The sequence below is a fragment of the Leptonychotes weddellii genome, chromosome 9 (genome assembly GCF_054177405.1).
Source record: "Leptonychotes weddellii isolate Sample4059 chromosome 9, ASM5417740v2, whole genome shotgun sequence".
In the NCBI taxonomy this organism is placed as follows: Eukaryota; Metazoa; Chordata; class Mammalia; order Carnivora; family Phocidae; genus Leptonychotes; species Leptonychotes weddellii.
In genome coordinates, this window is record NC_138377.1 from 21,839,236 (window position 1) to 21,854,849 (window position 15,614).

Genomic DNA, 15,614 nt, shown 5'->3' on the forward strand with positions numbered 1-15,614 from the left:
TGTCCCTCAGGTGGTGTCCACTCCAGAACCAGCGTGGAGGGCGTGGGCTCACAGGCCCAGAACAAGTCAGAGGTGGAAGAGAGCTCTGATCAGGGAGCAGAATCTGTGGCAGAGCGGCACTCATGCTCAGATCTCCTGACGGTGCAGCCGACTGTTACGCCACGAAGCTTATCTGGAGATCGGGAAGCGCTACAGAGGAGGTGTGGGTGGCAAGGGAGAATGGTAACTCCGGGCCAGAACCTCGCTGCCCGAGTGCACGGGATGCCACTGAACTGAACAAGTGCCAGGGCATATATATGTGGGCGTCTCCATTTTTGAGTTTTCAAACAGGAAAATCGTAATGTCAAAATATGTTTGTTGGGGCACCTGGGTGGTTCAGTCGGTTAAGTGTTTGCCCTCAGCTCAGGTCATGATCCCAGGGTCCTGGAATTAAGCCCCACATTGGGCTCCCTGCTCAGTGGAGAGCCTGCTTCTCCCTCTCCCTCTGCCTGCCTGCCTCTCTGCCTACTTGTGCTCTTTATCTCTCTGTCAAATAAATAAATAAAATCTTAAAAAAAAAATGTTTGTTTTCCAGCAAGCTTTGGAAGCACAGTCCATTCCATAGGAGTTACTTTTTGACAAAAAGTAGGGAATTTATCCTGATTGCAAGAAAAAATGTGGACTCCCTACTTTTCTAAAGTTGCTTGTGGAAAAAAGAGGACACTTCTGGAAATACATGTTCAGAGTGTGGAATACCTTCTGTGACTGGTGCAAAGCTCCAAACTGTTTTCTTTAGTATGTATGGTATGCAGTAGGGAGAGGCTAGTACATTTCAGTAAAATTCCAAGAAAGGGCCATTTCAGCAGAACTAATTTTAAGGAACAACAGAATATACCACTGGAAGTGAATGGGGTTCGTTTAGCAGAAAAAGCATGATGGCAGTCTTTTGATTGCCAAACAATAATGGTTGTTCATATTGGACATTAATTTTTTTTTTTTAATTTTCCAAGCTATCTGCCAGGTGGGGGGGTTCTGTCATACTACTGACACATTCAGCAAGAATATGTCTATTTGCTTATAAAATCATGCTCATGTGATTTTTTTTAAAGATTTTATTTATTTATTTGAGAGAGAGAATGAGATAGAGAGAGCATGAGAGTGGGGAGGGTCAGAGGGAGAAGCAGACTCCCCGCCGAGCGGGGAGCCCGACGCGGGACTCGATCCCGGGACTCCAGGATCATGACCTGAGCCGAAGGCAGTCGCTTAACCAACTGAGCCACCCAGGCGCCCTCATGTGATTTTTTAATTCACATCAGAAGTGTGTGCTTTTGTTTCCCGCTAATTACTTCCCCATTATTGCATAATTACATAGTTACCCTCTGTTCTTTCATGGGATTCTCAAAACCTCTGCTTAGGATCATTCCTTATAAGTCAGTTTACAGTGTAATCAAAACTTACCCTTTTTCTTTATTCTGAAACTAGAGAGATAGAATGCAACACATGATCTAGGATTTTTTTTTTTTTTTGCTATAAAGACATTATTAGGACAATTGGCAAAATCTAAATAAAGTCTGTAGACTAGATATTAGTATTCTGTTGGTTTCCTAGTTTTGAAAATTATTCTGTAGTTATGTAAGAGAATATCTTTGTTTTTAAGAGAGACACACTGATGTATAAAGGTACATCATAGCTGCACCTTACTCAGATGGTTCATGAAGAAAATTCTCCATTGTTCTCTCTCTACACACACACGTACACACCCATACCCACACCACACAATTACTTTTTCCTGAACCGATTGAGAGTAGGTTGTATACATTCTCTCCCTTTATCTTTGTCTTAGTCAGCTTGGGCTGCCATAAGAAAATACCATAGACAAGATTGCTTAAACAACAGATATTTGTCATGGTTCAGGAAGTCCAAGATCAGGTTGCTGGCAGATTGAGTTCTTGGTGAGGGCGTTCTTCCTGACTTGTAGATAGCTTTCTCATAGTGTGTTCACAGAGCTGTTCTTCAGTGGAGCTCTCTGCCTTCTCCCCCACATTATCGGGCCCATCCTCATGACCTAATGTAAACCTAATTACCTCCCAAAGGCCCTACTTTGAAACAGCAACACACTAGAGCTTCAGTATATGAATGAGGTGGGGGGAGACATATTCAGCCTATAACATTCTGCCCATTATCCCCCTAAAATCATATTCTTAATACATGCAAAATACGTTCATTCTGCCCTAGCAACCTCAAAAGTCTTAACTCATTCCAGCATCAGCTCTAAAGTCTATAGTCCAAAGTCTCATCTAAATATCATTTACATCTGATATGAGTGAAACTCGAGATACAATTTATCCTAAGACAATTCCTCTCCAGCTCTGAGCTCGTGAAGCCATGTAAGTTATGTGCTTCGAAAATACTGTGGTGGGACGGGCAGAGGATAAACATTTCCATTCCAAAAGAGAGAAATCAGAAGGAAGAAAGGGGTGATGGGTCCCAACCAAGTCCAAAATTTAGCAAGGCAAATTCCATGAGATCCTAAGGATCAAGAATAATCCTCTTTGGTTTGATGCTATGCCCTCTGGACCCATTGGGATGGGAGTCACTACCCTCTACCCCCTATGCTTCAGGCTTCCTTTCTGAGGCACTTACCTATTGATTCTATCTGAAGTGATGGTCCCCCACCTTTGAAACTGAGAAGGGTACCCTGATGATATCTGAATTGTCTTTGGAATTATTCTTTTTTGTCTTTAAAATAGCATATATTCACAGCGAAATAGCTCTGTGGTCCAGTCCTGTAGGATCTAAGAATTCCTAACAGCCTGTAGCACATGGTTTCAAGCATCTGATGGTTCCACAAGGCTTGTTATGAAATATACAGCAGTCTTCTGCTCTCTTCTACTCTTTTTCCATCTTCTTTTTGGTGTTCACCTCCACATTCTAAAATGCTTATTTTACTGCCTTTTGACTTCTCACAGTAAACATTATTTATTATTGCCTTATTGCTGTCAGAAGATTTGCAGTCCTTCTCTAGGGGAGGATTCTTGTTGGAAAGACTGCGGCAAGAAGTTTAGTGTTAGAAGGATAATTGGGGTGTGGAGAGGGTCTTGGTGGCGGGGAGACCAGACAGGAAGGGGAGGGTATTATAGTGGTCCAATGAAGGAAGAGGCACTGAGGGTTTTTTAAAATTGAGGAGTAACATACATTCAGGTAAGTGCATAAAATATATCATGCTCCATGACTTTTTACCTGTGTGTGTACTGTGTCTCCAATACCTCTGTCAAGATGTAGAACATTTCCAACCTCCTTAAAATTCCCTGGTGCCCCACAAGAAGGTCTTGAACCAAGGCACACAAATTCATTACTGGATCTAGAATGAAGTCTGAAAATGAGGTGGAGCTAAAGAAGACTCCAAAGCTGGGAGACTGGGTAGACTGGGTGGTGATGCTGCCAACCAGGTGGGTGATACAGGAGGATAATCTGGTTTTAATTGAGGAAGGAGTGAAGATGGTGAGAGAAGTTCAGCTTTAGACTTGTTGAGTTGGGATGTCCAAGTGGAACTTAGAGGTGGCAGGTCGAAATGTAAATTTGGAGTTCTGGGGAAAATTTGGAATTGACATGTAGATTTGTGCATACTTACCAGCATTTACAGTCTGTTTGAGAGCTAGCAAGCAGATGACAGTTCTCTAGAGAGGCTGTAGGTAGAGACCTGAGGTTATCATGAGAGGCATATGTTGCTTTTATTAACTCTGTTTTAGTCCTAATAGTGAATAAAATCAGTGAGAAAATTCATTTTAAACATTTTTAAAACAAAATGATAAATGAAAATTCAGTATGTGTACTCTGGTAAAAATGAAAAAGCAAATTGGTTCAGAGGGTTATAAATAGGAAGTAGGCGTTCTACCTCTATCCCACTCCCCACTCCAATTTGTGTCTCCTTCCAGATGATTTTAATGCATATATATTGTTTATGGTTTATCTTGATTATACCTTTCCATTATTGCTTTGGTTAAGAGTCTTTTTTCAGCTGTTTAATAAGTGTAGTTGATGGTCTACAGGCATGTGAACAAAATGGCTTATTGGTTTGGTTTTTTCCCCTCTCTTCTTCTTGTAATGTGTTTTATGGTGATGTGCTTATGATTTTGACTGAAAAAAAAAACTTCTTTGGCCTTTTTTTCTTTTGCATTTGCTTGAAAAAAATATTACTTTTCAAGCAAACTATCTTGGTTTTCGTTGGAGTACTTAAATCTTCCCTTGATTAATAATACTAGCACTGTTACACTCTTGTCTGTTTAATGTGAGCAGACTGTTTTTTTTTTTTAACCTGGAGGGAGTGATAAGCTAATTTTTTTCTTGATTGCCTTGTTGACAGTGTAATTCTTGTTAGAATGAATGAAAGGCCTCTTAAGAGCCCTCTTACTTCGTGAATCCAGAATATGAAATACCCTGGAAGAGTTTGTAGCCCATGTTTTGTTTAGTGTGAATTTGACCTCCAATGTAGTTGAGACCAAAAGGTATTAGATGTGGGTTCTGGAAATGTCCTAATATTAATTGTATAGTCACTGTAACTTGTTTAAACCCTTCTGTTACAGGGTACTTATTGTTGAAAGAACAAAAAGCATAATGTGTATTTTCATTCATTCAACAAATGCTTATTGAGCTTCTATAAGGTGCCACTTTCTGTAATACTAATAGTAATAAAAGGAAACATTACTGAGTACTTACTATTTGTTAAGCACTTAATGAATACTATCCTGAGTGCTAGATGTGTGCTAATGAGCAAAATAAGCCTGGTGCTTTCCCTTATGGAACATTATACATGTATAAGATGGTAATACTACTATTCTTTTCCATTTTTTATTTAGATTCAATTAGTCAACATATAGTACATCATTAGTTTCAGATGTGGTAATACTACTGTTTTTATTTGAATCATGTCAAATAAAATTTAGCATCAGTAATTGAAGATCAAGTGATTTTTTTTCTCTGATTTCTAAGATTTTGTCAACTACCAGAGGTTTGCCTATCAGTTGGCCTGTACATTCTCACCCTGAATGATCAGAGTGACCTGTGTTTTGACTGAGGCTGTTTTCCAAAAGTTACTTTATAGATGAATCTCAGTTCCTTAAAATGCAGTTAATTTAAAGTGACACTGTGATAGAATCACAATATTTAAAAGCAAACTAATGATTTAACTTCCTCCTTCCTAGACCGTCCAGCCAAGTGTATGAATATACTTGGTCGTGCTGGTTTGGGTGTGTCTCAGATCAAGGCGGATATCTTTTAAAGGGATCCACCCACAGCATTCCTGACATATACATCTGTCACACAATTGTTAGAGACTTAGAGCTCTGAAAGTTGCCTTACTTTTTACCAGTATGTTCCATTGAGAGAAAACAGTTTCAGAGTTAAGGAGAGTTGGGTACTGGTATTAAATACAGTGTTCTTTTAGATACAGTTTTTTAAAGAGATGATCAGAATATTATTTTTGTTGTGTTTAAATGTTTTTGATTTTGCTTTGTCCAGCTTAATAGCTTGTTTATATGCTATATTATTAATTTTTAAACAATCTCTTCAGTTATTGGCTCACTTCTAGCTATTCTGTTCTAAACACATTGCAACCTGCTCCTGCATAAAAGTTTAAGTAGTAAACATTGACACAGATTTCCACCCCTTTGAGGAAGAGATTGATGAAGACCTGTATCAGTTTTTCAAATAGTTTTCAGAAGTTCTTTAGGTCATCAAATTGAAGCAGTGACAGTGGATTCCAGGGATCATGCCTATCTGAAAGGCTTTCCCTTGTTAAGAACAACTATTTCTTTTCCAGCTATTCTAACTTGCAGCATTCAGGTAGCTTTCCCCAAAGAATATTATTGGGATATAATATTCTAAAATATATTTAACCCTTGGATCAAGTTGCCTGAGAGGCCAAGAAAGCATCTTTTATTCTTTCATAATAGGGGCCTTTCATAACTCTAGTACAGTCCTCAGTTGAAAATATGTTCCTGGTAAATAGTGAACAAGCATCCTCACTGCAGTTGGCTATTTCAAAGTTAAGATTAAAGTTAACACACAAATTTCTCTGATGAGATTTTTCCATAAAAGATTTCCATTAAGATTGGCCAAAAAGTAAAAAGCTTTAAGCTCTGGGATCAAAAGTGCAGTAGCTTGGTATCTGTATGTTAAAATTCAAGTATCCCAAAGGATGAAACCAGGGATAATCTTAAAAGTGGAAATGGATACTTAGGTCAAGTGAAGGGGGACAGAATGATTTCATGACAGTTACTGATCACTCTTAACTGCTTTTCCCCTTTGTGTTGCATTCTACTTTCTGCTTCTGTACAGTGCTGAACCACTGTTATGTAAGCATTTTACTTTTATGCATTATTTATTTATGTTATCACAACAGAGGCTGTTAATAAACCACAGATTACCACAGGGGCCTAGTGCTGGTCATTATTTGGAATACGACGGCTGGTGGCTTTAAGACTATAGAGCAGGAAAAAAAAGACTGTATGGCAGGAAAACATAAATATTTTAGTTTATTCTAGGACTGGTTTACTTTGACTACTTCATTTGTAAGCTAATATACTATTTTTCAGGATAGGCTTTTTCTTTGTTGATTCATTTTTTTATCGGCTTTATTAGAACAAAGGAAATTTTACACGCTCCAACCATAGTGCTTTAAGATCTAGTTAAAAAATCAAATAATGACAAAGCAGTTCCTTCTCTGTTTTCCTTTCTTTACTGTTTATTTAAAGTATATATAACTTATAATATTTCTGTTGAAAAAAATTATGCCCTGATAGATCTTAGTGGATTTTTTTGACTGTTAGAGAATTCTAAAGTTATGCAGATCTGTAAGGAATTAGGTTTTAAGTAGTAATCTTTTTTGTGGGATCGAAATAAATATTTTTAACCTCTGTTTTAGATCCATCATGTTACACAAAATGGAGGACTTTACAAAAGACCATTTAATGAAGCTTTTGAAGAAACACCAATGCTGGTTGCTGTGCTTACTTATGTGGGGTATGGTGTACTCACTCTCTTTGGATATCTTCGAGATTTCTTGAGGCATTGGAGAATTGAAAAGTGTCATCATGCAACAGAAAGAAAAGAACAACAGGTAATTGTTAAGAGTCTTCAATTCTGTAAATGGAAGCCTTTTATAGACATTCTGGTATTCTCACTCATTTTTTTATTTAGAAATCTGGATACACGTGGGGCGCCTGGGTGGCTCAGTCGGTTAAGTGTCTGCCTTTGGCTCAGGTCATGATCCCAGGGTCCTGTGATCGAGCCCCACACTGGGCTCCCTGCTCAGCGGGGAGCCTGCTTCTGCCTCTCCCTCTGCTGCTCCCCCTGCTTGTGTGCGCTCTCTCTCTCTCAAATAAATAAATAAAATCTTAAAAATGAAAGTATTTCACAAAGAAAGCAGAAAACAAGGTTAAGGCATGGAAAAATCAAAGCATTTAACGTATTTCTTTTTTTATTTTTTAAAGGTCTATTTTTTTTTTTTTTTTTAAGATTTTATTTACTTATTTGACACACCGCGGGAGAGGGAACACAAGTAGGGCAAGTTGGGAGAGGGAGAAACAGGCTTCCTGCTGAGCAGGGAGCCCAGTGTGGGGCTCAATCACAGGACCCTGGGATCATGACCTGAGCCTAAGGCAGATGCTTAACGACTGAGCCACCCAGGCGCCCCTAAAGGTCTGTTTCTTTGTTTGAGAGCGAGTGCACGTGCATTGGCGCTGAGGGGAGGGGCAGAGGGAGAGAGAATCTCAAGCAGGCTCCCTGCTGAGCGCTGAGCTGGTTGCTGAGCTGGGCTCCTGGGCTCAGTCCCAGGACCCTGAGATCATAACCTGAGCTAGAACCAAGAGTTGGATGCTCAACCGATTGAGCCACCTAGGCACCCCACATTTAACATATTTCCAATTTAATCATCACAAGAATCTATTCCTGTTTGATGAATGAGAAAGCTAAAATGCACAAGTTAAAATAACATTTCCTGAGTTACTTAGTGTCAGAGCTGGTACACAGACATGGGTCTGTGAAATGCCAGAAGCCATTTTCTTTATGTTCGTGGTATTGTGCTGTATCCCAAGCTGTGGCTCCAGTCTTCTGAGAAGACAAATTCTGGAAGACTCATATGATATGTTTTCTCATAGACACATTATACATAGGTGTTTGGCTCACAGATCGCTCCTTTCCCCAAACAAACCTGAAAACAGAATGTGGCTGAGCTACTCCGTTCACAGTTTAAAAAACCAAAAAACAAAAAAAGCAGTCTTGTTTTAATAATTGTAAATAGAGATGATAATGATTGTCTCTGGGGGGAAGGACCTCACTTCACTTTTCTCTGTATACTCCTTTGCACCTCTGGAGTTCTGTACAGGATACATGTGTTGCCTACTCTCAAAAATAAATAAAATTAGAGTGAAATGCCTGGTTTTTCTAAAAACAAACTTGTTTGTTCTTGGCATGTAAAGTATGGAGAGGTTGTCCTCTAGCCCAAGGAATATACTAGGTTAGAGAAGGGCTTCCGAAGTTAGATTTTTTTGGCCATCATACCTCTCATTTTTGTGGAGTATTAGAGGAGAGAGGCAGATGTGATGGCAGCAAGGTCACCACTGAGAGAGGAGCCATTAGATACTGGGAATGGGTGGTGGTCCTGTGGGGGGAAGGGCAAGGGAGCATCTAGAAACATGGGGAAAGAAAGGATCCAAACCAGTCAGTATGGGGATTGAAGATTCTGGTCCTGGGAGAACCCAGGATCCAGGCTCTCTTCTGTCTCATCTCAGCCATTCTGCACCATTCCCAGCCCCAGCACCACAAGTTGGTCCTCCTTCTCATTGCCCTGAAATGCCTACATATTCATTTCATCAAGAAGGTATTTCTTGAATACCTAATGCAAGCAAAGCCCTGTATTCAGAGCTTGGTCCAGTGGGCCAAACTAGTTTTGATCACTGAAAACCAGAACAAATTTTTAAATTTTTTGATTCTTCCTTTTTTCTACCTCTGTACATCCCAAATAGACTTTGTGGCTAGAGTGCATCGACAGTATGTTGATTCTGTACATCGCTCAGGTGTGACCCACTTACTATAAGTTAGAGCTTACTGTATACTTGCGGGGTTGTCTGGTATTATAGTTACTTGTTTACAGGCCAGTATCTTCCTGTCAGACTGAGTTGATGGTGGTTGTGACTGATGGGAGCTAAAGTTTTATTCCCATATTCAAATTAGAAAATCTTTATTTATAGGGACCTCTCCTAGTGTGGACACACTGTAGGGACCTGCTAACTAACATGTGAAGGTGGGCATCGGGGGTGCTGATTGTGATGTGGAGAGCCATCCTGGCTGAGGGGAGGCATGAGGGATGTTTGGGAGAACCTGGAATGTGGGTGTATGAAAGATTGTGTTTTGAATGTCAAACGAACTTTGGTAGGCAATGAGGAATCTGGGTGGTTTTTGCATAGGAGTGTGACAGGAGAGATTTCACAGCTGGTGTTTTGTCAAAGTGTGGTGAAGAATGAGTGAACAATGGAGTTGTATCCAAATTACTTTGTGAAAAAGTACATTATGTTTGGAACTTATTTCATGTTCCAGAGGATGAATTGACTCCTGAGTATTGTGACGGCCTGTGTGTACTTGACCTTTGTATTAAAGTATTAGACCATATAGATTTCATTCTTAAGTATTATTTCTGACTTTGTTGAGGAAACATAAAGTGTTCAAATCTAACAGGTCTTCGTAAAAGCCCTATACAGGTAAGTAGTGTTTGAGTTGTATGCAGGTGTAGAACAAAAAAATAACTGAGTGGCATTGAGTTAATCAGGAAATAATTCTTGGAGGAAGAAGTAAAAGGAGGAAATATGTGGGACAGAGGGGGACATTTGCTAATTTAAAGGACTGTGCTAATTTATTCAAAATCATTTCAGTAGGCTTTTCACAGTAAATAACATTAACAGTTAAACCAACTGAATTCTGCCATTTTCTTACAAAAATTCAGCTTTTCGAGGGAAGGGAGATCATTCAGCCTTATGGTAGAACATGTTTGTTTTCTGATTCTGGATTAGATGTAGTGAGAGGGATATGCAAATTTTAAGGTGTTACACTGGAAGAGGTTAGGGAAAGTGCCTGGTTGGGATCATAAAATTCAAATAGAATGTTGCCACTTCCTCATTTCACTGCGTTAATGGTGTTTATAACCACATCCTTATTTTCTTCCTCATTCCATTATAAAAGAGAGTCCATCTTAACTGTTTATGCTGGATCTTCATATGTTGCTTTGGGTAGAACTGAGTCCCATGGTCCCACTATAAAGATAAGTTAGGGGCGCCTGGGTGGTTCAGTTGGTTAAGTGTCTGCCTTAGGCTCCTGTTTTGTTCCTGGGGTTCTGAGACCAAACCCCAACCCCACATCAGGGTTCCTGCTCAGCGGGGAGTCTGCTTCTCTCTCTCCCTCTGCCCCTCCCCCCATATGTGCTTTTTCTTTCTCTCAAATAAATAAAATCTTAAAAAAATAATAAAGTTAGCAAAAGAAAAATCTAAAATTTTTAAAAAATAAAGATGAGTTAGCTGTATTTTGGTTTTATATATATTTCTCATGAAAGCATTTTGAAACTCCCATGACAGCTTTGGTAGTAAATACCTGAAAATGTAAAGAAGTGATCTACTCTGCTAAACCTGGCCATCCGGTGGAGCTCATTAGAGACAGCACATGATGGCTGGCCAATACTCTGCTCCTATTTACTACACATTCCATTTTGACCATTAGGAGTCTAGTGAATCAGCTTTGCATCCGTTTGTCCTCTGCCAGATCATTCTCAGTAGCATAGACATGTTGTTTTTCCCATCTTAAAAAACAAGCTTTCTCTTGATCCTTTCTCCTCCATCTACTCCATGCCTTCTAACATTATTTATTTAATTTATTTAATTTTTTTTTAAGTAAGCTTTACGCCCAGTGTGGGGCTTGAACTCACAACCCCAAGATCAAGGGTCTTGTTCTTGTTCTACCATGTTCTACCGACTGAGCCAGCCAGGCACCCCTCTTTTTTCCTCGTACAGTAAAATTCTCTGACATAGGTGTTTCCAGTGTCTTGCTTCCCATTCTTTACTGAACTCACTCCAGTCAGGATTTTGCCCCTACCACTTCAACTAAAACGATTCTTCTCAGGATCACCCGTGACACCTGTGTTGCAGAATCTCATATTCCTTACTCAGTCTTTACCTTGTTTGGCCTGCCAGCAGCATTTGACACAATTGATCACTCTCCTTCCAGAAGCATTTTGCTTACTTGGTTGGTTTTCAGGCATTATACTGGCCTGGTTTTTCTCCTGCCTTTCTCATTCTCTCTTCCTAGATCCTTATCATCAGCCCAACTTCTAAATGTTGATATGGGTACGGCATTGGCTTCATCCTTGGTCCTTATCTCATCTGTACGGACTCTTTTGGTGATTTCGTCCATTATCATGGCTTTTGGTACCTTTGTATGCTGATAACGTCCATGTTTATATCTCTAGCACTGACTTCCTCACTGAACTCTACACCTGGGTATCTAGCTGCCCATTTGACGTCTCCACACAGGCATCTCAAACTTTACATGTCCAAAACTAAGCTGACATCCCCTCCTGAACAGCTGGCTATCTTCCACATCTCTATGGATAACAGTTCTCTTCTTCCGTTGCTTAGGCTGAAAACCGCAGTGATATCCTTGACTCTTCTTTCTGTCACACGCCACGTGTAGCCCATCAGGAAATCCAGATTCAACTACTTATCAACCTGGACATCATCTCCTCCTTAGCCTGTTGCTCATCTGCTCCAGCCACACTGGCCTTTTGGAGTTCCTTGATAAACCGGGTACATTCCCGCCCAACTGCTGTTGTATTAGCTGTTTGCCTACCAGGGAAGCTCTTCCTCCAGATGGTCAAATGGAGAGTTCCCTCGCTTCCTTTTCTTTTATTCTACTGTGGCCACCCTAGCTAAGTTTTAGCATGGCTCCAGCATTTTACAGCCCCCTTCCTTATCTGATTTTTGTTTCCATTAGCATTTTTCACCGTTTAAGATACTTTATACATTTGTCTCATTTAGTATCTGTCTCTTCCACCAAAATATAAATTCCACAAGGGCAGAGATTATTGTTATCTTTTTGTTTACTACTATACACCCAGTGCCTAGAAGAATGTTTTGCACTTACTAGACATTCAGTAAATGTTTAAGATAATAATATTGGGAGTGGTGGTAATAACAATGAAAAGTGTTGAGTCTTTTGAATTGAAGTATTCATAGGGTTGTGTGTGTGCATGTGTGTGTGTATACACATGGACATACAAACAGATGACTCCGTTTTAGATCTAAGAAACAGCTATCTTTAATTTTGAAATGTCATTGTGTGTCTTCAGTTTCAGTGGTTGAGAGTTTTGAAGCATCCTGATCTTTGCCAGATACATAAGTATCTTAGCACCATCAGATGAAGTAGATTTTCTTGTGATCAGATGTTCCGCTAAGTAAATCGGGATGCACATTGTTAAGTCAGGCAGCTCAACAAGCTGTGACACATAAACCTTTCAGAAAAAATTGTATGTCATGGAAATGTATGGGCATAGACTTTGGAATGAAGAGGCCTGGATAAGTTCCTGGCTCTGCCTCTGGCTAGTTCCCTAATTGGGAAAGCCATTTTGTCTTTCTGAAATTGGGAGTAATATCTTTTTTTAAGAGGGTGCAGGGATATTTAAGAGCAAATGTATGTAATGCAAGACATATCAAGTACTCAAGACATACCATAAGTGTCATAAGTACTCAAATAGAACTCTTTCTGCTGTTGGGATTATCATCATCTTTATTATCATCATATTTGGACATCTGTGTTGGGCCAGAATTGCTCTTAACAACCACAGGCAATTGTTATAATAAAGTCAGCTTCTGAAAGTGGTAGTACTCAGCCTTTTCCACTGTGATCTTAAGGCCTGCATAGGCACTAGAATAGGCGGTACCTATTTATTTTGAATAGTATACGATGTTTTCTAAAAGACTCAACCTCAACCAATAAAAGATATTTATTGTCTAATTATTGAGATGACTCCAGACTACTTTTGGTAAGGTCTTCAATGATCCCGAATTAACAAATCCATGAATTTGAATTTTTCTCTTTGAGGCTACTGGTAGAAGTTACTTACCTTGGGGATTTCACATCCAGCAATCCAGAGTGTAGCTTAACTAGATATTGTTCTCTGTTTATCATGTATATCTGCTAGTATGTGGGGTTTGTTGAAAGGTCTTCAGGAAACATGTGTAAGAGGAATGCATCAAGTTAAAACAGTGCATGAAGACTATTTGTACTTGACTCTATCATTGCCACTCACCCACCAGTTAAGTATTTTTTGTTTGGGCAAGTATCCCTTTAGAGTGCTTGTTACACTGTATTGTAACTTCATTTGTGTGCCACTCCACTCCTTTAAGAGATCTTGGGAGTGTAGAGGTTGCGTCTTACTCATTTTTATCCCCAGTGCCTAGCTTAGTCCCTGGAAAGAACAGGTCAGTAAATGTTTGTTCAGTTACTGAGCAAACAGGCATTAGGTCAGCCCTGACTAAAGTCATTTCACAGTGACTAAACTGAGGGGGAAAAAGGGAGTGGAGTGGGGTGGGGTTGTGGAGTGGGATGGGGGACAGGGTGGGGAGGGGGAGGGTAGGAGTAGTGGGGGTGTCAGAGTTTGCAGAAAGAACGGTCATGTTCTTTAATATATCCAGAGGCTGGCAGAAGTATTCAGTAAAAGGTATTTGAATGGATGAATGAAGAGAGAAGGCTCTAGTCCTTGAATATTTAAACTGGATGAGATATTTTTTGAAATGGACACTCACCCTTGTTGCCTAGAACTAAAACCCTGAATAGTGATCCCTTTCCATTTCCATTTTTCATTGCTAAGCTGCAGGGAGTTTGGTAGCTGCCTTTCAGCTCTCTCCACCAAACCTTCTAACTGCGGTGAGACTGCTGCCCTGGCCATGAGTCCGTCTCTTCTGTCATTCTGTCCCAACTGCCTTTGGTCTCTAACATCCCCTCACCGTGGCAGCTTCCCATCTGTGCAAGTCTGTTCCCATCTCAGGGACTTGGTTGTTCTCTCAGTGTAAGGCTGAGCCGTGAGCTCCCTGATGTTGGCAGTGTCTGTTACGGAGAATGGAACCCCTCCCTCTCTCCCCTCCCAGCCACACACCACTAGGTCACTGGTTCCCCAGAGCTCTACTTCACTTTAGCCTGCAGGCTTCCTACTATACTGGGGTTTGGTAAGCCTTCTGGTAAATGGGACCAGACTGATCTCGGAAGCTGAGCAGGGTCGGGCCTGGTTAGTATTTGGATGGGGGACCAGACTTTTAAAGTGTTTTCTGCTGTTTATATAGTAAAAGCAAAAATAGTGCTCTTTGTTGCTAATAAAAATTTGTCTGTGATGGAGTATTTCTCTCAGGTGTTTGGGTTAATACCTTTAACATTAATGTGCAGTGTTTGAGTCAATACCTTTAACATTAATGTGCAGTGTTTAGAAAGGTTATAAGGAAATGAGATCGAGAAGAATTAGTACTGTTTACCCTATTTGATGTGACTTGAAAAGGATTGAAGACAACTTTTTTGTTTTGTTTTGTTTTTTCCTTTGGGAAATAAATGCATGTGAATGAAAAGTCCCAAATTAGAATTTGGATGTCTTTGTTCCAGTTTTCATTCACTCAGTATTCTTGTTGGAAGAGGAGACTATCAAAAGGGACATACCAGTTAAGTAATAAGTTTCCAATTGTGATAGACACATTATTTATGGATATTTTCTCTAAGGAAATGTAAATGTTAGAACCAATCGTGAAAGAGATGGTATCAGGTACTGCACATTCCTAAGAGTACTTTTTTTTTTTTTTTTTAAGAATTTTTATTTTTGGGGCACCTGGGTGGCTCAATCGTTAAAGCAACTGCCTTCGGCTCAGGTCATGATCCCAAGGTCCTGGGATCGAGCCCCACATTGGGCTCCCTGCTCTGCGGGAAGCCTGCTTCTCCCTCTCCCACTCCCCTGCTTGTGTTCCCTCTCGCTGTGTCTCTGTCAAATAAATAAATAAAATCTTTCAAAAAAAAAGAATTTTTATTTATTTATTTGACAGAGAGAGCACAAGCAGGTGGAGTAGCAAGGTAGAGGGAGAGAGAGAAGCAGGCTCCCCTCTGAGCAAGAAGCCAGATGTGGGGCTCGATTCCAGGACCCTGGGATCATGACCTGAGCCGAAGGCAGTCGCTTAACCAACTGAGCCACCCAGGCGCCCCTGCCCCTGCACATTCCCAAGAGTACTTTCTGACTCTGCTCAGCCTGATTTAAGATTTTTATCTACTGCGAGGTTTATTTAGTAGTTACTTTAGAGCCCAATGTCATAGAAGGTTGTTAATTATAAAATTTTATGAAGACTCTTCTTTAGCAATGAAAGTCTAACAAAATAAGGCTTAAACTTGAATGTTTCTGATTAGCTTATTTAACGTAAGTCCAGATCTCAGAGCTGGAAGTTTGGCAGTTTACTAACTATAGTAAAACTGTAGTATAGTTTTCTTTTTGTTTGGTTTACCCCTTATCTTCAGGAGTTTATCTAATGTGGTCTGCTCATGTTCTGAGCAGTCCCATACCACATGGG

The 15,614-nt window shown here is 40.1% G+C and overlaps 1 protein-coding gene across 1 annotated transcript in view; it reads left to right on the top strand.

Moving 5' to 3' along the window:
• The window catches only part of SPTLC2 (serine palmitoyltransferase long chain base subunit 2), a 97,409-nt gene that overhangs the window by 8,701 nt on the left and 73,094 nt on the right, over positions 1 to 15,614 (top strand). The window contains exon 2 of the mRNA XM_081830138.1: positions 6,902 to 7,096. Within this exon, the coding sequence (XP_081686264.1) occupies positions 6,902 to 7,096 (195 nt within the window). The remainder of the gene's footprint in view (positions 1 to 6,901; positions 7,097 to 15,614) is intronic.